Consider the following 26,512-nt stretch of genomic DNA (forward strand, 5'->3'; position numbering starts at 1 on the left):
TTAGCAGTAAAAGCAAATCCACTCTTTCCCTCTTGAGCCCTTGTCGCCTTTACTGAAAACTGGAGTCACCATCCCTGAGTTATCAAAACTCAAAGGCAGGAGGAAAGGAAAAGGAGATATAGGTGAGATTCCTGGATTTTGGAAAGAAAACAATTTTTCCCCACAAATTGCCCACCCTACTCCAGCCCCTTTGTAGTTCCTATTGCATTTTATAATGTCGTTAACAGTTTTCTGAAATCCATCTCTTTTGAGACAAAGCTTTTGCAACCTCCTCATTCCCTTCCTAGCTGTCGGGAAGCTGTTTGTTGATTTAGTACAGACCCTCTCTTTCCTGCGCACACATATCCGAGGGTAAGTGCAGTCACTCCGTTCACGCGTTTAATAAACTTGAACCACAGCCATTTCTGATGTGTGTGGTGAGGCGTGTAAAGCAAGAACTGTACTACAGGAAGGAGGGTTGGTAGTTAAAGGCTGTTTATATGAATTAACACTAAAGAAAAGGAGCTGCTCGGCAGACTGAAGAATTGAAATCCATTACAGATTGAGAAGGAGACATGCGGGCTCAGAAAAGGCGGTGGCAGCAGAAGCTTCTCGGTGCTGCCCCCATGGACATGAAGGTGGAGAAGCCGTGGGAGGGGGGACCCATGGGCCGCCCCCCTGCCCGCGGGGGCCGCCCGGGGGCTGCCAGCTGCTGAGCTGCGCTTCACGGGTCCGTGCTCGTGTGCGTATCTGTCCTGCAGAGCCTCAGCTGAGTCCCTTCAAACTCACTTCACAAAATACTTGCGCATTTCCAAAAAACAGTTTAGAAAACTCCATCTCAAAAGAGACAGAGAAGTTCGATTTTTCTTCTTTCTCTACATTGCGTTAGTCTTCCTCTTGTACTGGAAGATGAATGGTTCGGGTGTGTCTGCAGTAACACAGGCATGGCTAGTCTGCCTTTCTATTGATGATCCGTTTCGGAATGTCCTGGCCTGATTTATGAAAATGTGCTGTACTTTGCGCCATGTTTTGATGTTACTCTGTTAGGACTGCATGCGAGCTGCAGCAGAACAGTGATGCTTATTCATTCAAACAGTGGAGGGCTGGCTGGGAACTGAATAAGCTCATAGTTGTTGCTGTCTGCACTTACAGAAGGGGAAACAGAAGAAAGCGGGTATCCCAAGCCTAGTGATTCTTTTCCTGACCATCAGTTTGTTTTATAAATCATAATCTTTGAAAGCACGAGGTCATGATATGTATTTAATTATTCATAGAGTAGGTTTTTAGGGATGGATTCTTATTTAAACTCTCCTTTCTGATAAAGTTGGACCTGAGGTCTGTTTGTCTGCCAGATTCCCTTTCTCTTGCTACTCCTTGGGCCTTAATGAATTTAAAATCTGAGAGTCTGATTCCCACCTCTTACTAGCATAATTCAGCAGTTACCTCTATTGCCTGGGAGAGTCTCAGCCTTGTTCCAGCCTCTGTGTGCTGATCTGCTCTTCACACACACACAGAACAATAAAAACAACAGCAAAATCCCACCTATGCTATCTAAGTGTGCTTCAAAAACCACTGGTTGGACAGGGAAACCGTCCCGTGGTGGAAGGATGTTTGGCAGGTCGTGCGAGGAGCCCAGTTGCCCGTGCAGGGGGAGCTCGGCTCTGCTGGGGACACGGCGCTGCTTTGGAAACATCCCTCAACCCTGATTTCTGTGCTGCAAGGTTTACCTGTTACCTTAAATCAGTAGAAAATGGTTTGAGTCGTAGGTTGATCACCCATGGGGACATTTAATTGCCTCATGTTAATTAGCTAAATATGCCCTACTAAAGAAAATCCCAGTCTTCAGGCTGTTCACTTGCAAGTGGTCCAGCCTGCAGAGCGCAAAGATGAATGAAGGACATCAGGGCTATCAGCTCCCAGGCAGAATATTTTCCATGGGGCCACCTTGTCTTCAGCTTTGATCTGTTGCTCTCAGGTGGAAATCGGCACTTTGAGGCTCTGCCCAGTTTTTCTTCTCGCTGGCATCCCAGGGAAAAGAGGAAAGGTAGAAAGCAGCAGACGGACTTTATGAGCACGTCAGAGAGTTGTCTGGTTTGAGAACAGCACTTAAAATACAAAAAGGCAACAGGGACAAGTGTAGTGCCAGCAAGGAACACACAGCTTTCACTGACAGAAGCAAAGTATCGCATGGGGTGGAAGAAGGAGCACGTATCCGAGGCACTGCCTGAAGGTCTCTGACTTTCCCGTCTGTCAGACAGGCCAGCAGACATTGTAGGTAGGAAGTATGATGTAGTTCTTGGCCTGAAAATATTACACTTACATTAGCGTGCCCTCTGCAAGGATGCAGGGATAACGTCTGCTCTCTTACTGCTGCCCAGACACGCTGGTCCCAGAAGGGGAATGTTCTTGTGCCTCCAGCCTTCCCTGTAGCCATTTCTGTGGCCTCACACGAACCTTCTCCCGGAGTTTTGCAGAGTCCCATCTTCCTCAGCTCAGTCTGGATCAGCGTTACGATGAAGTGGGTGTTACGTTAGGACACAGCCCCCAGCCGGAGCCGCTGCGAGGTCGTTCCCCTGTGTCACACACTCCCCTGCTTTGCGGCTTTTTTGACAGAAACCAAGTTTTCTTGCTGTGCAGCACAATGAGATTGGATCCTGACAGGAGCTGTTAAGAGCTAGTGTAAAACACACTGACATGAGAATATCCTGAAAAACGTAATTCTGCCTGTAAATAAACTCCTTACTTTCCTGCTGAAACCAATGGCAACCAAAAGATTTTGTCCTTAAAACAGACATTGTTTGCAAGAGAAGCATTGCAAGAGCCAGGATAACCTTTTTTGATACGTTACCTAAGCTCAGACAAGCAAGGCTAGAAATGGATTTGCTATGGAACTGTCTGCAAAGGGGCTTGTTGTTGTTTAAAGATAATAATATTAGGAATGCAAATTATCCTACAAAAGCTGGTGATATTTAAATACGATTTAAATTCATTTAGCATTTAAACAGAAAAGTAGAAAATGGCATTAAATTCAGATGAGGATAAGACTATGCATTCTGGAATCCGAAATATTAAATACCTCTACAGAATGGAATAGAAGGTCTGGCTGGTAATGGATTGTGAAAAGAGTTCAGGGTTTTAATAGATCATTCCTTCAGATCATCAGCATGGTAAAGTGGTAGTTAATAAATTATTTGACGTGTACATTTACTCATATATTTTAACTAGCTGTAATGAGCAGGTCCTGTCAGCTCACCTAGATCCTCATAATAGCTGCTAAATCACTTGAGTGAGATTTAGTAACTCTCAGCAATACTGGTAATAAATAAAGTGACATCAGGACTAGCTTGAGCATAACGTTGTGTGCGACCTTTGTCAGGTTTGCGGCAGAGATTGGGGTGTTTGCCCGCACTGAACACCACTGGGCATCAGTGAGCTCTGCCCTATGATTAGTTTTTTGTCGGTGTGACCACCCCATGCCCTGGGACCTGGAACGGGACTCCTGAAGAAGCCTTTGTCCCAGTTTGGGGTTGACTAGAGAAATTTGTCCCCTACTCGGTCCTGTATAGGGGCAGTTCCCTGTTCCTCCTCACAGGTTCGTGGTGTCCCTGGGGCTGCACACGCAGGAGAGGAGGAGGATGGTAGAGTCTGAGCTTTGGGGAGAGAGAAAAATCCTCTCGGTGCCATAATGCTAGGACTGTTCTGATGTTAGAGTGGAATTAAGGACAGAAAGAAGCTGTTCTTCTATCTTAGATTATACTGAAAATGTTTATAGCAGAAAAAGCCTGCCTGATAAAATTATGCCAAATTATACAGGCTATTAAGGACACACTAGGCACCTTTCTTGTTATTCCTAGTTGTCCTCTGAACTTGGAGCTAGTTTAAACCTATATCCTTTCTCTTCCTCCCACTCACTTTCCCAGCATGTGGTGTACTTTATAATTTGTGAAGAGACTCGTTAATTTTTTTTTTCTGTCTCATTTTTTCAGGTTTCTGACAGATGTGACTATGTCTTTGTCAATGGGAAGGAAATGAAAGGCAAAGTGAATGTCATAGTTAATTTTACTTACCAGCATCTGAGTGCCCCTTTAGAAATGACAGTCTGGGTTCCTCGTCTCCCGCTGCAGATAGAGGTCTCTGACACAGAACTAAATCAGATCAAGGGGTGGAGAGTCCCCATCATCTCTAATAAGAGGTAGGTTTCATTAGAGGATGTTCACTCTGCGCTGTGCACTTGCCAAAAGCCTGTCAGGGCCAGTGGATCTGAACATGCTCATTTGGCCTTAATGCAATTCTGGTGTAAATTTGAAGGTCACCAGACATTTATTCAATAGGCTCCGGCACTGGACTTCTGAGGGAAATGGAATCCGCAGGTTGCACGATCCTACATTGGAAATCAATTTTGTATTGTAGCGCTAGTGACTGTGATGAAAAAATGCGATAGGTCAAGTTAGGCAGGGTCAGCCACGAGGCAGCAGGAGGACACCAACAAGGACCGGCTCGCGCAAGACTGGTTGGTCTCCAGCCTGGTTCACAGCCCCTTCCAGTTAATTTATTTGTCGTTAATGATCACAATTAGTAAATACTTGTTTCTTATCACTGTAGGGTCCAGTGGCACTGTCGAGTGTCCCACAGTCAAGGCAGTGATACAGTAGGGCTTTAAAAATACTGTCTGTGCCCACAGGTCAGTCAGTGACACGAGATTGACAGCACAGAGATGGATATAGGCAGATATAGACTGTATCTGTTGTCATTGTTGTTATGAACAAGAAGAACAAAATTATAAAGTAGGTACTTGCTGTTCCCGCCTACCTATGAAGACGTCATTTATTACCTGGTTTCTGTTAGTATCACAGCAAAGAGATGGGGATTTTGATGGAGATGTGATTTCAACCTGAATGCCCCACAGAAAGGGACGAATGCAGGTTCAGACAGGAGAGACTTCCATGGTGACACAGAGAGGTTCATGGGAAGATCCAGACAGAGAAAAGTGTGAAGGTCCTGAAAGTAAGGACTTAACATGGAGAATAATGGGAGGTGTTTGGAGAGGACAATGTGGTAGCAAAGCTAGCAGGCTGGTTGGTGATCTCAGCAGCTGTTTTGAAGATACAGGCAGCCTGGATGCTGTTGTAAACAAAGGAAACAGGATAAAAGCGGGGGAACCTGACTGATTTCAGAAATGCACTGAAGGAAGCAGTTTCAGCAGAGCAACAGAGGGGCAAAGGTCCCTTGTTCCAGCAACTGGGCTGCAGACTTATGTCAGCAAGAGCTCTCGTGTTGCAAGCTCTCCCAGCATCGGTTCCGACTAATTTTTGATTCTTGGTGTCCTACTAGGCCAGCCAGGGACAGTGATGATGAAGAAGAGGATGAACGTAAGGGCAGAGGCTGCGCCCTTCAGTACCAACACGCGATGGTGCGAGTCCTCACCCAGTTCGTAGCAGAAGCCCCGGAGCCCGGCGGGCAGCTCAGCTACTTGCTGGGTTCTGACTGGCAGGTTGACATCACCGACCTGGTGAGTGACTTCATGCAGGTGGAGGAGCCGAGAATCGCCAAGCTCCAGGACGGCCAGGTTTTGATTGGGCAGGAGCTTGGAATGACAACAATCCAGGTAGGGAAAATTAATTGCTTATTGCTTTTCCTCCATCAACCCACCACTTTGGGAACCGAGGTGCAGCAGCTTCTTGCATTAGCGACAGATATTGAAGCCGTGGACTTTTGAATGGAGGAGAGTTGCAGTGAGGACTGGAAGACACAGAAAAGATGGGTTTCTCTTCTTATCTTGTGCCCTGAAGTACACAGATTTAGTAAATTTAGCCCAACCTGTGTACTTGAAGGCTGTTTCTGATTATTTTTTTCTGAGGCTGTTTTTGAACCTGGAGCCGGTATACGGGCTATCACAAGGCTCACAGCGGGTGAAACAGCTCGGTCTTCTCAAAGCCTATATTGACAGAGCAAAGGGTAAAGTAAAAATTAACAGGGGGCGCCTGAGGAACTGAGACTAGAATGTGAGTCCTGTGGGATCAAATCCCTGCACACCTCGCAAGCTCAGGCAGTGTGTTACAAAATATAAATGTTAGAATATGCACAAATAAATGTTCAGAATATGCACAAAGCAATAATAATAAGTGGCACCTCTAGAATGATGTTAAAAGCCTGATTAGTGACAACTAAGCTATGTTCTCCAGGGATGCAGATTTAGCTTCATCAGTTTCAGCCAATATGGCCAAGAACATGGCCTATAAATAGCATTGGATATGTGGCTGTGCCTTAGTGTCCCCATTTGGAAGTAATTCACCTAAACCTGTGCATCGTGTCGTTGGCAGTTTTTCATGTATAGTTGTTCCTGCTGTGCAGAGAAATACTGACCTAGAAAATGGAGTCCTACAAGAAAATAGGAAAAAAAAGAAAAAAAAAAAAAAGATTAATCCAGTGCTACTACAAAGTCGAAGATGTGTTAACAAGCACTTGAATGGGAAAAAAATCCAGCTCTCCAAACATGCTCCAACATCCCAAACTGTCAAACCAGAAAACAGCAACCACACCTGTCGATAACACAGGTTGTCAGGGCTGGAGAAATGGGATTTGAGATTTTTGACTTTCTGCAAAATCTGTAAAGATTTTCTGAGTGACTTTCCAAAGCTCTGGGACCTACAATGCTCCAACAACTGCACATAAAAATGTGCGAAAAAAAATCTAAGGGAAAAAAGCTGAAAGCAAGTTATATTTAAAGAATACCTCTTATCAACTGCTTGCAAAATGCTCTGCACCCTCTATGGATCGTTAAATTCAACTTCCTTGCTAATGAGTGTCTTTGGATGTCATGTATCAGTGCACTGACCTCCACACACATTTCTTTAACCAAAACAAGTTTTCTCTGTCGATTTTGTTTACAGTTTCGTGGCTGTTCATTGTAGCAATACATTAGCCTTTCTATAGGATAGAAATAAATGCTATTTATTCTGTGGATTTTATGTAAATCTACAGATTGCATATAAATATATGCTACATAAAAACCTGATCATTATTAAAATAATTGCATTTTGCATAAAGATTACATTTACAAATAATAATACATCTGCAACAGACACGATTAGCATGTCTCATAGGTGAATGGCGTAGCTGATTAAAACTACATTGGCAAAAGGTGTTATAAGCACCCTATTTTTGTGAGAGAGTTATAAAATGTGACTAACCATTTTTAAAGCGTATTTTAATAGTGTCTGTCTGCTAAGAGTAATTCTGCCCATTACTATAAATATCACTTATCTGTATTGCAGTAGCTCCATGTAGCCGTTTTGCTTGGTGCTGTGGAAAAAGGCTGTTGCTAACTTTGATTTTTCTTTTCAGATCTTGTCCCCCCTTTCGGATGCTATCTTGGCGGAGAAGACAGTGACAGTTCTGGATGAGAAGGTGACAATAACGGACCTGGGGGTGCAGCTGGTGACGGGATTGTCGCTGTCTCTGCAGCTCAGTCCGGGCAGCAATAAAGCCATTTTTGCTACAGCAGTCGCACAGGAGCTGCTTCAGTCTCCAAAGCAGGTACTATTGCCCACATGTACTGTTTGTGGAAGGACTCTGCTCTGATTCACTATACTGAACATTACAAGCTGATGGAATCAAGCAGATTTTTATTAATAATATGATAAGAAAATGTTTTACTTATGGGCACTTTATTCAGAAGGCCACAAGGTGCCTTAAGAGAAAAACAACGATCTCACAAAGATGGCACTATATCTACACAACCTCAGTCAGCAAACATTTGCTGTCTCTGCATCCCATAAATAACACATACAAGTCAATGACATGTTAGAATTAAGACACAAAAGTCCCCTTACACACACACACACACACCCCCCCTCCTCTCCCTTTCTGTCCCATCCAGCACCTGGTAGATCACAGGAGATACTCCCATCTAGATTGCCATGTTCAACCTCCCACCACCTGCAACCAAATCAACCCTTTAAAGTCTGTCTTTAAATGAGAAAGTATTTTGCATAGTGCCAACTCTCCTTCCTTTAGTTACTTTCTGTGAGCATTTTAAGCAGCTGGGGAACATCCCTCTCATTCTGATTCATTACTAGAATATGAATCAGCATCATTGACTCATTTCCTGGTTTATGATTTCATAAACCAATTTTTTCTTCCTGTTATTCTCAGCTCCTGTATTATGGATCACTATCATATCATGGTCCCTTTCTCTTCACTCAGATCTTCACAGCTTCCCCTGACATGATAAATCTTACAATGTGCCTGAGGAGAATGGGAAAGTTTTCTTTCTACTGCAGATAAGCTTTGTTTCTGCCTTTGCTGTGGGGTTGCTCCATGAGCAATAGGAGACTTTCCCTCTTCTGGTGCTGGGAGCGGTTCGGTCACACTCCACACTACACAAACTCTCACAGATCTGAAATCCTTATGCTGAGCCATCCACATGCTGTCACTGTCCCTGCGTGAGGTTACCAAGGGCTTTTGGACTTGGCCATGTCCCCATCAGTTCCCACTTGATGGTTGTCCTTATGCTTCTGTCTACATTTGAAATTTAAACTTTTTTTTTTCAACCCAAATCCATCAGTCTGGGACTTGCATCAAGGATCCACTGGGCTCTTAACGCTTAAACGTGTTCTGAGCTTTAAAGGTAAATGATCATAGCGTGCATGCTTGGAATCTGCCCAACTGTTGAGATGCTTTAATTCATCACAGGGTCTTATCCTTGGGGTGCAGGATGAGAAATAATGCAGAACTGCGGTCTTTACAGGGTGATAAAAATCAGGCTCCCATAGTCTTCCAGGAGTTAAGAAATCAATGCCAAGCAGCTAGAAATAACGTCAGTGAGCTAATCCATTGCTGACATGGGGAGTTAAACAAACTACCTTGAAATCAGCCCAAAAGCTGGGGTTGATGGCATTTAGTCCCAGTGTGCTGCCCAGCACTGACATGTCAGTGCCCAGCAGTGGAGTCTGGCTGAGCCCCTCTCTGGATGCTGAGGTACAGCCCGAACAACATTGGATCAGCATTAAACCAGCGAGGAAGATGCGCACCCTCTACCCTGCCAGGACTGACTCTGTTTTAAAAGTATCTGATCCCCACCATTGCTTAGTACAAGATTTTCAGAGCACAATCCCTATAAGCAAAGCAAGGCAAAATTATTAAATGATTATGCAGGGTTAAGCAACACAGTGGGAGGATGAGAGTTGATGACATAAATTCTATGCAGCCTTCAAGAAATATCCAAAGATTAATAAACACAAAGCCAGGATTTATGACAGTGTCAGCAAAGTCTTAGGGCTCTGTCCTGAAATAGAGGCAGAAGAAAATTTCCCATTGAAGCACGGAGAGCTTTATGGCTGTAAGGATTTCAGAATCAGGCCGGTAGATTATGCACAATACAATCCCAAAAGACTGGAGGCTTATTCTCTGTGATCTGAACTGGTGAATGACTATGTGCTAGAAACAATTTAAAAGATAATGATAAATATTTATTCTCTCTGTGTATGTTGAGTTATAATCTAAATACCATCAGTTTGAAAACCTGCTTATTTAAAGAAAGAAGACTTTTATAATCACGCTTTGAGCAAGTATGGGTATTAATCTTTTGGTTGGGTGTTTGTCTGTCTGTCAGGCTCCCCCGCAGAGCAGGATGATCCCAATTCTTACCAGACAGAGCTCACATCATTTTACACACCGAAGAATCCACTCATCCAGCCAGGAGTCTTTCTGGTGTGGATTCTCCAGTGTTTAACAAGGTACAAATGTCCCAGGCAAAACAGAGCAAGTCAGACCATCAGAAGCAGGAATTACATTCCAGCAGAGCAATCTGAATTTTGTCTGTAAAACATTTATGTGTGAATGCCAACATTTTTTCAGGTAGCACAACGATTTTCTGTAGCCATTTGAGAGTCCTTAGAGGACCTGATTTTCGGAAATGGGGGAGTGCATGTTTTCTAAAATCTAAGAATACTTTAAAATGTTTCAAATTAGAAGCCAAAAGTCAAGGTTCCCAGGAATACTGCACCATTGCACACGTATAAGTACAGAATTAGTACTCAGGTCTGACCCATTTAAATTCAGTAAACCTCCATGCACTCTGAAGTATACAATCTGTGTTGCTGTAACAAGAGATTAAACTTCATTATTGTCTTGCTTTTAATTGCTAACAAGCATGAAAATTGCCCTGGCTGTTTCCTAAAGCAGCAACTGATTGGTTTCCTCTGCTTGTACAAATGCTTATTAATTTGGGAGACAAAAATCAAGGACTGAAGGTATGGAGCCATGTATGGACTTACTTGCTATATTAAGTATTTTTTAACATGTGTTATGTGTAACAAGAGGAGACTTTGTATTTTAAGCAGTTTAGAAATAATGTAATTTTTCTTTCATTTAAATATACAACAGTAAATGATCTCAGTCTCTGGTAATGCTTTCTGACATGCAATTTATTATGGTGCCGAAGTAGATTCTGCAGAGCCCAGGGGATACAGCTCCTTTAAGCACCTTTGGGGAAACAAATCTTATTATCAATGAGTGTTTTAAACTAGTGTTTTTCTTCGCATCTTGGCAAGATATTAATTTTATTGCTTTCCCTGTTTATTTCTTTTCTGGTTATAAATGTTATATGGATCTTGTGAGGAATAGACCAGGACAGAACATATTTCCCTCAATGTTTATTCTGAGCATGCGTATATTTGTTTTATATATTATAGGAAGCAGCCATCAGCTGCTGGATCCAGTTCAGTGATGGGTCTGTCATGCCCCTGGATGTTTATGACTCCAAAGACTTCTCCCTGTCAGCCACATCTCTGGATGAGAAGGTGGTCTCGGTTCACCATGATCCCAAATTCAAGTGGCCTGTGATTGCTGCTGAGGCAGAGGGCCAGGGGACACTGGTGAAGGTAGAGATGGTGATCAGTGAATCATGCCAGAAATCCAAAAGAAAGAGCATCCTCGCTGTTGGGAGTGGTAGCATCAAAGTCAAGTTTGGGCAGAGCGACGCCAACCCTAACATCAGTGACAGTAAACACAGGGGTGCTGGTGTCCACCTAGAAAATCACGCGAGTGACCGGCGTCAGAAAACCGCTTTGCAGGAAAGAGCTGGGCTCGATGGTCAGTATTACAGCTCCTCAATGGGCCACGAGCAAGGCAAAGGAACCACCACTCAGAGGTCTATTTTAAGTAAAAAAGAAGACAGAGAAAGCCTCCTGGATGATGACAGTCACCTGCAGAACATCCCAATAGACTTCACAAGCTTCCCTGCACAGGTGGATCTGCCAAGAAACAGTGAAGACTTGGAAGAGAATGACCTAGTCCAGAGCCCCAGGGGACTCAGCGATCTGGAGATAGGGATGTATGCTCTTCTGGGAGTCTTTTGCCTGGCAATTCTGGTCTTTCTTATCAATTGTGTCACTTTTGCTTTGAAGTACAGAAACAAACAAGTTCCCTTTGAAGAGCAAGAAGGCTTGAGCCACTCTCATGACTGGGTTGGGCTGAGCAACAGGACAGAACTTCTGGAGAATCACATAAATTTCTCATCCCAACAAGATGAACGTATCACAGCCATTGACAGAGGAGTGGACTACGAAGAGAGCAAATATCTCCTCAACACAAATACCACCAAAAATATGAATGGACAATCTTTCAGGTCTGCTGAGTCCACATTCACTGAAGGGAAAGAACAGAAAAGTGAACCAACTACTTCTCCTACCTCTAAGAGGAAACGGGTTAAATTCACCACCTTCACCACCATCTCCTCTGACGATGGGTGTCCAGCTGTCAACTCAATCTTGATGAGCAGTGAGGATGACATTAAATGGGTCTGCCAGGATATGGACCTGGGGGAGTGCAAAGAACTTAAAAACTATATGGAGAGATTACATGAAAACGTGTAATGAGATACAGAAGACTTTTCTGTTTGATTTGTTCGTTTGTTCGTTTTTCACTCACCTTCTGCCTTTAATTTTGGGTAGTGGGGCAAAATGTTATATTGATAACAAGAATCAGCTTGTGGATAATAACTCAGTGGAGCCCCAAGAAGCCACCCAAAAGCAGCTGGGAGAGCAGAGATCCTGGATGGCTCTTAAAATTCAAGTCTTCTCTGTGCTCAGAGATGGAAGTGAGAGATGTGTGTAGGTTTTTGATGCATGGTAACATGGAAAAAAACTTAGCAAAATAATACTGTCTCATTCTCTGAGCTTTCCCAGGAAATCAATAAATATAACAAACTCCGGTGAAGTTTGGATATTACAAAGTTCGCACAGCTCTACTGTTCAATATTGCAAGCTTTGGTTAAAAGCAAAAAATTGGTTTCAGAATAAATAGATCCATGAAGAGAGCATGTCATTCAAGCCACATGCAGAGAATATCCATCCTGAACACTAATTTGAAGCTGACAAAAACCAACAGTGTGAGCAAAGCACCTGCCAGAGCTGAAAAGTCATGAGTTTCCAAAGAATCCGGATGGGAAAAAGGAGTAAGTGGGCTGTTTACAAACCGGCATGTTTGCCTCCCAAGCGCTGAGAATGGATACACATATACAGTTAAAACTGAAACTCTCTTTTTAAGTAGATGCCAAGGTAATAAACTTTGCCAGCCAATTTTCAGTATTTCTTAATTTGTAAAATAGGAGAAGAAATAATCTATACTCAGAATATCACTCATCTAAAGGAAGGTCTGTTTTGGAAAGTTTGAGAGAACAAGCTATTTTTCAAAGCCCACTTTATTTGATTGTCCTGTTTCAAATTTGTATTCCCTGGAGCGCTCCGCATCTCGTACCCCGAGGGCACTTTGGAAGCGCGTGGTTCCCTCCCTCCCCTCCACGCACACTCGCTTCTCCATCGCCTGCTCTTGCCAAGCACGAACGCTGTCGGTACCGTGCTGGTACTTGCTTTACATGCTGTCATTTACCAAAGTTGGCCACTCTCTCCTGGGTAAGCGTAACTTGTGCTGAACTGGGACACCAACAGCAGCTGCCGCTTTGTCCGTCCCCCGCCCCGGAGAGGTCAGGTTGTTCAGTTCCTTCTGCTCGTGCTGCTTCAGACCCTGCTTGGCACGTTCAGAGGGCACTCGAAGGTCACAGAGGAGAGCTGCACATGCAACATTGAACCCTGAACAGCTAAACTCAGTAGATAACATTTGTTTCTCCCAGAGGTGATGATTATCTTTTGTTTTCCTCTGATAAGGATGTACATATGGTAGGATTTCGGTGATTACCCTTTGAATCCGATGTGCCCTCCAGCCCTAAAACCATGACATATTTTGTGCGGTCCAAAAGCAGTCTCTAATGACCAGTGGCAAAGTGCCAAAGCACTAACTAAAATCCAGCTTATATTTCAAGTTACCCTTTATTTTCCAGAGTGAGTCTTTGCCCTCCGTTTATTATTAAGTCTCTGTCACTGAATCAAGGCTGCTCAGTTTAATACACACCCACTCTCCCACAAACACTTAGATTGAATCCCTCTATATTTAGAATGTACTGTAGATTTTAAGAATGTAATATATATATTTATAAACATGCCAACTGTGAATAAAATTTGCATTTTAGTGGCTTCATCTTTTTTCCTACTCTTAACGCCTCTTTCCTTTCACTGTCAGAAGTTTTACCCTAAAAGAGACTGGCAGCAACATGGAGAATTGTCCTTTGATGAAACGGTGAATTAAGGCTCTTGGAACAATCTAGTCACAAAGTTTTACATTGTGCGATGTTGGGTGGAGAAGATATAACATCAACAACATGTTATGCTACAAATGTATTTGCACCAAATCACCCTTCCAAGATTTGAAACTATTTGCAAATAAATCCACATGTATATTTCTAGCCTGAAAGCCTGATGCGTGAGTTTCTGATTTTGGTGCGATTGGGAGGATCCACATTTGGCTAAACACCTTTGAAGACAATTCTAAAAGAGTAAGTTGGTGTACACAGGGCAAACATGCCCAAGATTTTGGAAATCAATACTTGCACATCAGATGGTCTTTGCTTTCTTTCAGCATCTCTCATCGGTGCCTGGATTACTCGAGCTTGAGGAGAAGGTGCAGCGTGAGGACAGCTCAGAGCAGGGCCCAGACTAACTCAGGCTGAGCTCAGGTGAGGGGAGCAGCCTCCCAGCAGGTTCCGCGCTGTTCTAGCTCACAGTCTAGAGCTATTTTGGGCGATTTTTACACATCGCTACATCATGTCCACAGAGACTTACCCTTAGTAATGTGGAGGTCAGGGGAAAAGTGGTGAAATCTCAGCTGGCAGCCTGTGCAGAGCAGATGCGTGCGTGCGTGCAAGGCTGCCTTGCACAAGCAGCACTGCTGGCCAGTCTTTCTCCTTCGGAAAGAGCAGGTACAAGCCACGCTGGGAGCAGGCTGTCAGAATCGCTTTACCAGTGAGCTGCTGTGGTAAATCCAGATTTCTGTGTTAACCGCCTCTGGGGAACATGAAGAACTAACAGCAAGTTCATCTGGTAGCACAAACCACTGAAACGTTCTCCTAGGACAAAACAGCCGCCAGCTACAGTGCTAAGGATACTGACATTCAGATTTATGCCTTTCTGCTTGCTCTGAGGTCCCTGCTGTCTCTAACAGCTGTAGCTTGCTATTATCCGTAGGGCAATACTATAAATAATACCCAGTATTTAGAGTGCTCTTTGTCCACAGATCTCAAAATGCTCTGAGCAAGGTGGACTCCTTACTGACGTGGAGAACACCAAGGTTAAGTGGTTTGCCCAAAGTAACATAGGAAATCTATGGCAAAACCAGGAAGAGACATCACTCCCCTGCACCCTTCAATGCCTCCCAGTCACTGAGCAGGACCCTGAGCTCTGCTCGAGGAGAAGCCAGGCTGGATTGTGCCCATCTGTATGCAAGCAAACATTCTTAATTGATCTGCTAACAGCAGAATAAATCAACTCCCTGTAGACATTTTTTGTATGTATATATCTATTTATCCATTGGGGTGTGTATGTTTGTTCACTTTTCACATAGCACAGGACCCAGACTTCTAAGTGAGAGCTTCTGCACCATGGAGACCTCAAGGGGAAACTTGTGTTTCAGGTAATCGCATGAGAATCCCATTTGGCAAACGAAGGGGGCTAAATTCTGAGGGTATTTAGATGCTACAAACACATAATGGTTTGCAGCTGTGGTTCCCATTGGCAACCTCTTGAGCCTGATAATGAGCAAGAAGTCACCTGTGTTATTAATTACTCTTTTTTTTTTTTTTTTTTTTGCAGTTGCCTCCTTATTTTCATGTTTGAGTCTCTTTTCATGTGAGTAGCTAGACTGATACAGGCATGTTAACCAAAGGAAAAGTATCTGATGCAGTTTGGCTCTTTTTAGAGACTTAATGCATAAATAGAATCAGGAGTAGAAACGCGATTGTCTTCTAAATCAGGTAAGCTGGTTCTTTGTTGTCTTCCTTCATTTTAAAAGCTTCCTCTTCAGCAGTCTTAAATATGTAGTGGTTTAGACCAAGCTGCATTAATACACTAGTGAATTTGAAGTCTGAGGAATGCAGCTAAATAATTGGTTTGGAACAAGAGTTTTGTGGGGGTAACTGACTTGAAAAACCAGAATAGGTATTAAATTGATGTGCAGCCAGTGCTAAGTAGCTCTAGAACCTACTTTCACACCTCGTTTCCATAATGAACGAGATGTAAATGAAATGAGCACACTGGAGACGCGTTAGTTCGGCTCTGTGTGTGTTCAGCCTGCCTGCTCTCGTTCCCCTGGGCTCGGGGGGCTGCTGCTTTGTGGAAGATCCTGAGCGAGAGCCGAAGGACTCGTGTACTACAACTTAGAAGAGTCTTTCACGTGTGTCACTTAGGAGAGAGTGTCGGCTGGACTCGCGCGTTTATCGATCAAGCCAAGTCCAGGGAGCATCACCGAGGAGTTAACTGTGGCAAGGAGCTATCGCTGCCAAATGTTGTGTTTAGAAAATGCCTCAAGCATCTAAAAAAACTCTTCAGAGATGAATTTGTTTAGTCTTTGAAAGCCCAGGAACTCTGTTGCATATTTCTATATGTTTATTTTAGTACCATATCCTATCCACGCACAGCATTAGAGCACTGCAGCGACACATCTTATTGCCTATAGCACAGTGCTTACTATAGGAAATCAGTTCTTTCTCAGACTCTCAGAAGTGCACAAGGTAATGTGCCTGTTTGTAGCAGGAGAGGCTTTTGTCCTGCAGGAGAGTTACGTGGTGCCCACCTGAGCTCCCCACATGGGGTACCAGGACTGACCATCCTTCACTGCCGTGTCCAGCCCCAGAACGAGCTCTAACGCAAGTTGGGATATCACTTGCAAAGTGCTGAGGAGAAAGGATTTGTGTTCTTCTTCCAGTTCATTTCTCACTGGTTGAAATCTCACAGGAGGGGCTGCTTATGCACTTAACACCAGGCACATGTTTAAGCACCTTTCTGAATGGGTGTTTGGTCTCTAACAGCCATCATCTTCCTCATGCATAAATAATGCCTCTTTCCTGTGAAATTAGTGAGTAGTATTGTGCTGTTTGGCTTGGTGAAAGCTTTAATAGTTGAAGTTCGAAAGTGGCAGCAATAAGGGCCTGAGAAGAGCAGAGCACCTGGTACGTTGTGCCCGTAATCAGGAGTGTAGGAAGGGCCAAGGTTACGTGAGTCAAGCCAGTATGCCTGAAACTGGATCATTTTCTACCTTTTTTGCTGATTTGATATGAAGACCTCTGTCAACAAATCCTTCATTATTCAGGCTTCCTACTCCGGCGCTGTGAGGAACAGCAAATTAAGCAGCCCACGTATGTAATATTAATGGCTGGAGAAGCAGCACTGCTACTCTGTTTGTATGTACTGCCAATGCTCATTAAGAAATTCCTGTCACACTGTAAAGATGGTTGGTAGATTATATACGACAAGTTCCTGCATCTTCCTCCTTAAAACAGCCCCCGGAGCCTGGAGGGACCCATTTAGTACTGAACCACGTTTGTTTGCACAGTCTACCAGAACTCGCTTTCCCCTTGTTTCGGTGGATGCAAATGAGGCCGCCTGTTGCATTTTCACTTTTGCAATCACAGATGCTTCTCTGGCACTGACTGATGCTGTCCCAGCACATGGACAGTGGCTGGATTTTAGCTATTTGGTACCTGAGAGAACTCAAACCAACATCACCAGCAGCAGAAAGCTTTGAAGTATAACAGGGACTTTGCTTATTCATGTTCAGGCCTTTGTTCCTAGTAATTAAATTAGAACTTTCTACAGTTAGTTAACATATTAATGACCTAAAAACCAATCCAAAGAGATTCGCTGCTCAGCCCTGATGATAGGAGACTGTAAAGATGACTGAGTCCCATTTTCAACATTTCACTGTGCTCAGTAAGCACAGATGGACAGAATGGAAGAGAAATAAGGAGAGGAGTAAGGGGGCTGTACTCTCCATTAGCACTGGATGCGTCCAGCCTCCTTCAGCAGAAGTGTGGGTCCAGTGGATTTCCACTGCAGCTTCTCCCCCGTCTGCTCCTGCGTGTTTGTATCTCTGCCTGCCCATCCAGAGGCCAGTGCCGGTGCTGGGAGCCCCAGCTGCAGCCCAGCACAGCAGTGGGCTTTGGAAGGTGATGTTGCTGCTGCCCCGATGCTCCTGGGACGCTCCCTGGCAGGACGATCTGGATCCGTGTGCTCCGTTCCTGGGGGGGTTCTTCCACCTGTACAGATGCATCTCATGTCTCCCTTTTTCTCCAGGAAATCCTTGGCCTGACTGACTGTGGATACCCATTTTCCACCCTGTTGTCATCAAGACAAAAACCCAAATCGCTCTGTTCCTCTCTGCCATTAACCTTTTACAGCTTTCTTTCATCAGTCCTCCCTCTCAGGCATAATCAATAGCTTCACTCTTAGTGTTTGGCATTCCCTTCTGTTCTGCCAGTCAGGATATCAAGGTCAAATCAGTTCCTTTTGTATTTCTCCCTTAAATAAATAGTATCAGGCTGCCATGCCGTAATGCAAAATATTTTGTAATATTGAAAACTCTCAAGTATTGATCGGATCTAGCTCTGTATTTAGCTCTCTACAGAGCCTTGACTGTAACTTTAATACAGCACTCAATAACATGCCATTTGTAAGACCACTTCATACAGCTGAAGAGGCATTTTTGGCAGGCTGCATGTGCAAGCTCAGAAGGGGTTTTCTCATCACATCACACAGCCCTCACACAATCACACCAGCCCCTGAAGAGCAATAGGATTTTAATCAGCTCTTCCGATTGTTTTGTCCCCTGGTGTCTAATACAGAGCCGGTGTCTCCCACTCCTAAAGCACCAGCAAGGAGGGACCGTAATTGAAGAGGATGCTCTTCTAACCCACTTTTAATATGATTTGTGAGGCTACTGGGGATGATTGCTGCAAAGCAGCAGCAGAGAGAGACAACAGACAGACACGCCAAGCACTGTCACTCAGATCAGGCCTTAAACCAGAGAGAATTTCAAGTTTTTGGAGCAAGAGCCGTGCCAGAGCACAGAGAAATTTGCTAACACCCAAATTGTGCTGCTTTGTTGCTCATAAAAAAATAACATTCCCCTCGCCTCCTTCGGAGTCACACCCTTACAGCTTGAAAACCTGCTTCAGCTTCTCACCCCCCCGGCAATGGCCCTGGCTATAAACAGCATCTCCGCCGTTTGGGGTGTAGGTTGGAAGCTCTGTAGGGAATGGAAAAAGAAAAACGAGCAGAGAGGGGAAGAGAGGAGCACAAAGGGAAATGCCCCACTCATTAGTGGTATCTGCTGCTTTGGCTTTGGATGGACGCAAAGGGTGACAGATTATAATTTTATATTATAAGGCAGCGGGAAGCCTTAAACAATACATATTTCTCTCTGTATATACATGCACATATGCTTTCTGGATAGGCAAAGCAGATTTACGCTGTCCTTGTTTCGAGAATTAATTCATCATTTGCTTACTACAACTTCCCCCTCCCCCATTTTAATATTTTCACTTACTGTACATTGAAGAGCTAGAAATAGCTTGTCAGATTGAGACAGCTCTTGAGAAGTTTAATTTTCCTAATGCTCGTTGGAAATCCCCTTTCTGAATCTGCAGGAATGTTAAGGTTCTTAGCATGAGCTGTGCAGAGGGGGAATTTGCAAGTAAAGCTGTCAGTGTAATGCAATTGGGTTAGGGGAGGCTTGATGGGCAGCACTGGTGGGTGCAGGATCTGTCTCCTGAGGAGGGAAGGACACTTGCTGAGCTGGAAGGGGATGGGAAGGTGCCAACCGCTTGTTTTCTCTCTGCCAGCCCTACAGGCAATATAGGTAGTCAGACAAAATTAGAGCAGAGGCGCGTGGAGCGTTTACAAGCAAAGGTAACAGTTGTGATGGCTTCTGCTGCTGATTCTGCTCCTGCGTTTCTAATGTCCCTGTTTCTGGCTGTCACGGCTGGTAGGAACTTGCGCCCTGCTCCTGGTTGCTGGCAGCGCCGTGATCCTGCGACGGGGTCTCTGCGGAACCTGCTGGTGTTACTGGCTGTGCCCAACTGGGGACAGCTGGGAAGCCTCTTATGTGCCAGCACTGAGAGGTGCAGGGACAGGGCTAAAAGCCTGAACTAAAGCTTTACTGCCGGCACTGTGTGTTACCCCAGTGTTCAATGCCATTCCCAGAATGGTAGTACTGGTGTGAAGGATTCTTCATATAGACAGGAGAAATAAAAAGGTATTTTGCAAAGAGCCAGGGAATAGTGAGTGGGTATTGACAGTGATGGGAAAGCGCAGAAATTTGAGAACAGGTAACCTGTCAATGTCTGAATCCTTGTGCTTGGTTCTGTGTCCAGATAGAAGTCCCTGTCTGACAACTGCACAAACCAAGGGGGATCGTTCCCCCTGTGTCATCAGGAACATGAATAAGCGGCCAGACTTGCAAAAGCAGGAACCTGGCAAGAAGCCCCGTGTCCATGGCAAGCTCTAGCTGAGTGCAGCCCCAGAATGTCACCCAACCCAGCGCTCTGCGGCTTCGGGGCCGAAGGTGACGATACCCACAGTAAGGCCGGTTGTAGCTGCTGCCGGAGCTGGGCTCGGACCAGACTGCAGATCCGCGCTTTGCCACGGCCGGCCCACGTGTTCTGGCTCAGGTCTGTTCCTATTGCACGCTATTGTATTTATTTTTAATAAAAGGCAGGTAATTTGTGAGTGGGGGTGCTCGCCCCCAGCAGCTCGCCGTGCTGCCGGCTCTGTCAGGGGGCTCCAAACCCACGGTGGGCTCAAAGATGCAGGTGTTGCAATCAGCCCCTTTTCCTCCATCCTAAGCAGAAGCAAAATAGTTAACTGAGATCAGAAAAGCTGATAATTCCTCCTCCTCCTCCTCTTTTACCACCTGCTATTTTCTTCTTGAGTATCTGGACTCAAAGTATTACTGAAATTAAATATAACAATTTAGACTTTCCATTGTTCCCTGCTCTGTAATGTGCCGGAGTGGCACCTTCATATTCATCCATCCATCCCCATCTCCTCAGATATGCTGCTCACACAATAGATATTGTTGTAGAAGGGACCTGGAATGAGCTCCTGCATTATTCACTTCATTTATTTTGATACAATATTTGGAGCCACTTCATTAAATTCTCTTACAATGTCCTGTCATTTTTTTTTTCCGTCTCCTTGCCAGTGCCTGGCTCATACAGATAATATAACAACAACAATATGGGGTGTGGGGAGGTGGGGGAATAGACTTGTTTTCTATAAAAGGGGATAGCTGTGCATTATTTAACTTCTTTTATTGATCTCAGGATTCCCTCCCTTCCCCACCCCCCCCAAAAAAAAAAAAAAGTACGACTAGCTTAAAACACATCATTTGCATGTAGTAGATACAGGCAGAAAACACTCAGAACAATTAAGTCTTGAACAAAGAAAAAACACACAGAGCTTTACAGACAGTGTGAGTGTGCAGAAAATGCATAAACTCCTGTTTACTAGAACTGAAAAATGAACTACAGTTTCTCCTCTTTCAGTGTTTTCATAAATGCAGTCGATCAGTCTCATGCAATGTTTGGTTTGGTCTTGTGGCTTTTGGGTTTTGGTTTGTTTGGGATGTTGGGACCTTTCCTCCCAGGTGTGGCTCGCAAATCGCTCCGAGGACAGGGGGAGAGTTTTGGCTCAGCGGTTCAGACCCTGCAGTGAGGGAGCGGTGGGTGGGAGCCCCCGCGGAGCCCCGCTGTGCTGCAGAGGAGCCCATCCTGCCCCTTGGTTTATGTCACAGAAAGCACTTTCTGGCAATTAACCATTAAAATGCCAGGACACGGTGGTTCTAGGAGCATACAGCTGATGCAGCGTGTGTCGGCCCTTTGGGAATTGGAGTCTGGGCGTCCGTGGGCGGTTGTCTGCATAAAAAACAGTGAGTAAAAAGCCACCGCCACCAAATAAATACGTTGCATCCGTGGGGCTGTGGTGATGCCTTGAGCATTGTTTTGGCCAGGACACTCGGAACTGAACTGTGTCTCCAGCTTAGGCTCCTGCTCTGCAATACATGCTTGTCTTTTTAAGTACATAGTTAAGCTTATTGGAGTAATAGAGCTAGTTCTATGTTTAGCTAATGTATGTAAAAAAATATGAGGTTTCACCTCTTTGTCCTTATGCTTCTTTTTGCTGTTCATCATCCAAAGCCAAAATACCTGAGGAAAGGTCTGTACTTGTTGGGAGGGGAAAATGAATAGTAATCTGGAGGTAACACTGGATCGCAATGAATTAGAATCAACCAGCTCTAATTTTTCTGCTGAAGAATGTTTTCTTGGACTGTCCCTGGAAGTAAAGAGCTGCAGGGGAGGAGCCAGACCCTGAGCTCCGGTAGTAATTAAGCCAGTAGGTCTCAAGCAGGAGCCACAAGGTGAGGAAACCACAGGCCAGCCCAGAAGGAATTGCTGAATGCAAAGTACTTATGAACCCTTGGAATAACTCCTGTAAATATGAGACTGAAAGAACTAATTGTGGTGATGGGAGAGATAGACTTGATGGTTTATTATTTTCTGTGATAGCAGCACTAATAAAAGCTCGTCAATTCCGTATGTATGTTTCTGGCACTGCAGGGAAGCTCCTGGCCACTGCGACACCCAAGAGCCGGGGGTGCGTGGCCCCCCCAGCCTCTTAATGCGGGATTTCTGCAGCACCATAAATGTCCTTCTGTGACAGATGAGAGCTGCTGAGCCAAAGGCAGCCCAAACTCTTTTTGATCCTAATTGCTCTGCGGCCCGTTCCTCCTTCAAAAAGTGCCTTTGCTGAAATATTGTAGTGACCACAAATTTGGGATGTATTGAGAGAGTAGCATGATTATTTGGCTGTTTAGACTATATTTGCCCCTAAATGCAGAGCACGGTTGATGTCCGACCCTTGTGCGTTGATTCATTGATTGCATTTAGTCAAGAGGTTGGCACAGCTTTTTGGAAACAAGTTATTAAGAGCAACTTTCCTTTAAAGGTCGTTGTTAATTCTTTGGCTGGTTGATGGTGCCCGGTTTTTCCTGGGGAGCAGGAGAGGTTTGGGGCTCACAGTCCTGGGGTCCCCTGGACCTTGTGCCCGGCCGGCACTGGCAGAGCTGGTGATAAACCCAGATCTCCCCTTGCAGGGGCTGATCACCTTTGGAGCTCTAACCGGTGTGTGATACATACGGTACAGGAAAGCATCCGAGGCTTTGTCTTCCCAAGTTTTGGAGGCTGCCGCTGCGTTTCACTTCTCTTAATTGAGATGTTTCAGGGAATCTGACATGGTCACAGTTGCTTTTACATGTGGTGGCAAGACAAAGCAAGTTAGTAATAATTTCCACCTCTTTTTTGTCCCTTTCTTCAACCATGTCTGTTGCTATCAGGTCTGAGCACTTGAGCTGCATGAGGCACTAAAATGTGAGAGGCCCAGATGTTACAGCTCTGCAAAGTTCCAGCTCATGGTTTACTGTGTGGATGGGTTTATTTCTTTCGCGTTTGTTTTTTGTTGTGTTTGCGGGTTTTAATTTTTGTTGTTGTTAATAAATTGACAGTTAAATATTTGGTGTGGAAGAATAAACACTTCGCTGGTTGCAGCATAAACCAGTTTTTGAGTCATTCAAAATCTTTATGTCGCAGCCAATTAAAGATCTTACTGGAAAGGAAAGGTTCAGTGGATAAAAATCCGCTCCTGATTTATCAGTCGTAGAAATACTGTTTCCCATCAAAATCAATATGGAGTAATATTCCACAAAGCTTCTTCTTGTGTTGCCAATTATTTTAATTACTCTAGCGACAGATGAGTTCTTTTCTGATTTTTAGTATATACAGTATTACCATATAGCAGCCACTTGTTTTTTAAAGCCTTGTGAGCTGTGTCCCGCCTGGCACCACTTTGCGGTGAAGCCTTCCCGCAGGCTGCCTGGCACCCACTTGGATAAGTTTGGGTTCCTTCTAGTTGGCGTCAGATGTTTTCTGGCTAAGAGCCCCGTGCGCTGGTGCTGGAGCTCAGAGCGCAGCTCGGGCCGCGGGGACGGAGCTGGTGCTGAAGCCGGTGTCCTCAGCAGACCCAGCCGTTCTCTGCGCCTCTGCTGGATTTTCAGCCTCTCGCAGGTACTGGGCAGCAAAAAGGAGTTAAAGTGAAACGTTTTCAGAAGTGTAGGACTTGATCTTCCTCATTGCTCCAGCCATTGCCCCAGAATCACGCCGGCTCGGGAACTGTAGAGGATTCGGAGAGGGGAATGATTAAAAGATTGGAAAACATCTCATAGAGCAAGAGAGGCAGAGTGCAGTCCCTGTCGGGTATCAAAGGGAGCTTACATGGTGCTTTGATCACAACCCATAAGTATTTAGGATTGGACTAGATGATCTTTTGAGGTCCCTTCCAATCCCTAACATTCCGTGATTCTGTGATTTATGTGGTGAACAGAAATTTAACAGACTCTTTAATCCAGAGGCAGAGACAGGACCGCCAGGGCCCGAACCTGGAGCTGTGCACATGCAGAACCAGAAACAAGTTTCTTGTAGTGAGGGAACAAGTCACCAAGGATTGCAACAGGTTTATTGCTCGTGTTTTCAGGTGTTCTTCTGGAAGCAGTGTTCTGCTTCAGGTGCTGCCACTGGGCCAGACTCAGGAAGTCAGAACTTCACTGCTCTGTATAATTTTGAATTAGATGACCGTGGTGCTTTCTTTCGGTTTCAAAAAATAATCTGGCAGTCTCTGGGTAAGGCTCTCTGTAGAAAAAAAAGGCAAAACCCAATGTTCTCAGCTCTTACTCAGCTCTAATTCCTTTGAATAGTAGCTATGTTGTATCTAAGGCATGCTAAGGATTGGTTTCAATCTGATGCAAGTGCAGGGACTGCGGTCACATGATTTCTCATTTCACCGAGGTTAACTGAGAATACATTTCAAACTATATATTGCTCATTGATCATGGAGTATGATTCCCACAGACTTCAGTGAGCGCTAAATCCTTCAGCCCTAAATTCTGGTTTTAGCTACACCACAGCCCCTCTGAACGGTGCTACCCGCAGCGTTTCCGTTGGTTTTCAGCATCGCCCATCTTTCAGAATATTCCACTAACCTTTGCGGCGTTGGTGGCTTTGACTTGGTAGTAGGGGTAGAACCTCAACCTGCCATCTTCTGCTTTTAATGCGAATCAAGCGGTGGGGATGAAATTGTGTGTTTTGAATAATTCTGTGTGTTTTCTCAGTAGAATTCTGAGCCTTAGCCTTAACCTTCCCAGTAGTTCATGGTGATTACAGCCGAGTTATTTGATTAAAATATTTTTACCAGCTACTTGAAAGTACTGCAGCAATCTGATTTATTCTCATTGTTAGTGCTTGTTTGTTTAGTCTTTCAGATTAAATGAACTTATCATTCATTTAGTACTAATGCCAAGGGAACTATTGCATTCAGAAATAATGGAGCACAATATGCAGGAAAACATGGGGTATTTTGCTCACGCAGTTGCATATATACACAATGGAAATTATTTAGGGGCTTAGGGCGTTAATCTGCTTCATCTGTGAACGGGGACCTGCAGCTTTTGTACCAGCCCAGTTATCCCGATCCCGGGGGCCAACGGGACCCCCAGGGCTGGAGACGGAGCCTTTGGCGCTGTGGTTACGTGCCCAGCGTTGTCACAAATGACAACGTGCTTGTCACAACAGCTCTTTTCTGGAGTTCTCTGAATTTTCTGTTGGCCTGAAAAATACAGGGGAACCAAAGAGATGGAATGTTTATAACCCTCAGTTTTAAAGCAGGAGTTAGTGTCGAGTGCCCAGTTTATGACACAAAGGTCTGAGTTCAGAGGGTGCTGTGCAGTCAATATTCTTAATAAAATCAGTGGGAGATGGGAATTCCATTGAAAATCAGGCCCTGGTGCCTCAGAGCAAAGACACATGAAAGCTGCTTGTAGCCTGGCATCTATGTGGTATTCTTCATTCCCCAAATCTGAACGCAAGGTCTCAGCCATTAATGTCCTTCTAAAATGTCTTTGCAAGGCTTATCCTCTTTTTTTTTTTTAATACTTCTTAACAAATTACTGTCAGTTGACAAGTTGTTGAAAATGTAGTTTTCACTTCTCATGTGCATGGATACTCAGTCACACATAAAACTTAATGTAATTGAATTTTAACACTGCCATAACAAAAGTAAAGTAAAACCTCACTTATTTCAGACTACTAGGCAGAGAGGTTCTAACCCTGGAATCTGTTGTGGGAAAACTGGCAATAAACAAAGGGAAAAGCAGGGAAAGGATCATCAGTGAATCCTCATTATTGCATTTCTGTTCCCATCTATTTTTGTCCCTTCCCACAGACAAAGCAACAAGGCTTTATTTTAAATAAGTTTAGCTTGCTCAATCCTTAATGGCTCGAAGTTAAAGCCCAGAGGGATAATATGACTTATTTTCTCTTCTTTTCTAAAGCAGTGATGCCCCACAAACCTCTCCCACTAGTGCAGCCAGATTCCCACATCTTTCCCTGAACACTGTGTGCAGAAACCTGATTTTCATACCTCCCCGGTGGCCAGGAGGGCGTACCTGGTTTTCCTGTCCTGGTCAGACACCTGCTTCAGCTGTACACTCTTCTGACATTCCTGATGGAGATAATTGTAGTGCTCTGGGGGACGTTTGGCCTTACCAAAAATAGATGGGAACAGGGGGACATGCATTTACAGGGAAAACTCCGAAGGTGCTGAGCAGAATAACATCTATATTACATGACAGCTTCTGAAAGAGCCTCACAAAAGCGCCCGCTCCATCCCCAGGCTTCCATTTCCCATGATTAAATTTCTATCTTTCCAGAAATCTTCCCATATGAAGACACATTAATGGAAGTCCTTGCATTTGTTTGTGTGACAACTGTAGGCGAGCAGGAAGGTATTTTACATCAGGTGATCCAGGGTGACACTTTAGGAGGGTCCCGATAGATATGTTCTGACTCCCACACACCTGCAGTGTGCACAGCTAAGGATGGATACTGGCTTGTGTGGGATTTGAGGCCAATCCATCATGTTTTCTTTGCTTAAAGTAGAAGCCTGGTTTGCCGTAATTCAGGAAACAAACTTTTCTTCAATTAAAAGTTATCTACTTTTAGTTTTTGCAAAGCATTAGGATTGCATTTCCTTCCCCAAAT

General features: G+C 44.4%; 1 protein-coding gene across 1 annotated transcript in view; it reads left to right on the forward strand.

The window, feature by feature from the left end:
- Window positions 1-11,855, forward strand: part of TMEM132D (transmembrane protein 132D) — a 220,088-nt gene extending 208,233 nt beyond the window's left edge. Inside the window, exons 6-9 of the mRNA XM_065646455.1 lie at window positions 3,966-4,171; window positions 5,311-5,584; window positions 7,324-7,515; window positions 10,674-11,855. Of these exons, the coding sequence (XP_065502527.1) occupies window positions 3,966-4,171; window positions 5,311-5,584; window positions 7,324-7,515; window positions 10,674-11,855 (1,854 nt within the window). The remainder of the gene's footprint in view (window positions 1-3,965; window positions 4,172-5,310; window positions 5,585-7,323; window positions 7,516-10,673) is intronic.
- The last annotated feature ends 14,657 nt before the right edge of the window (window positions 11,856-26,512 follow it).

This window comes from Caloenas nicobarica, chromosome 16 (assembly GCF_036013445.1).
Source record: "Caloenas nicobarica isolate bCalNic1 chromosome 16, bCalNic1.hap1, whole genome shotgun sequence".
NCBI classification, from domain to species: Eukaryota; Metazoa; Chordata; class Aves; order Columbiformes; family Columbidae; genus Caloenas; species Caloenas nicobarica.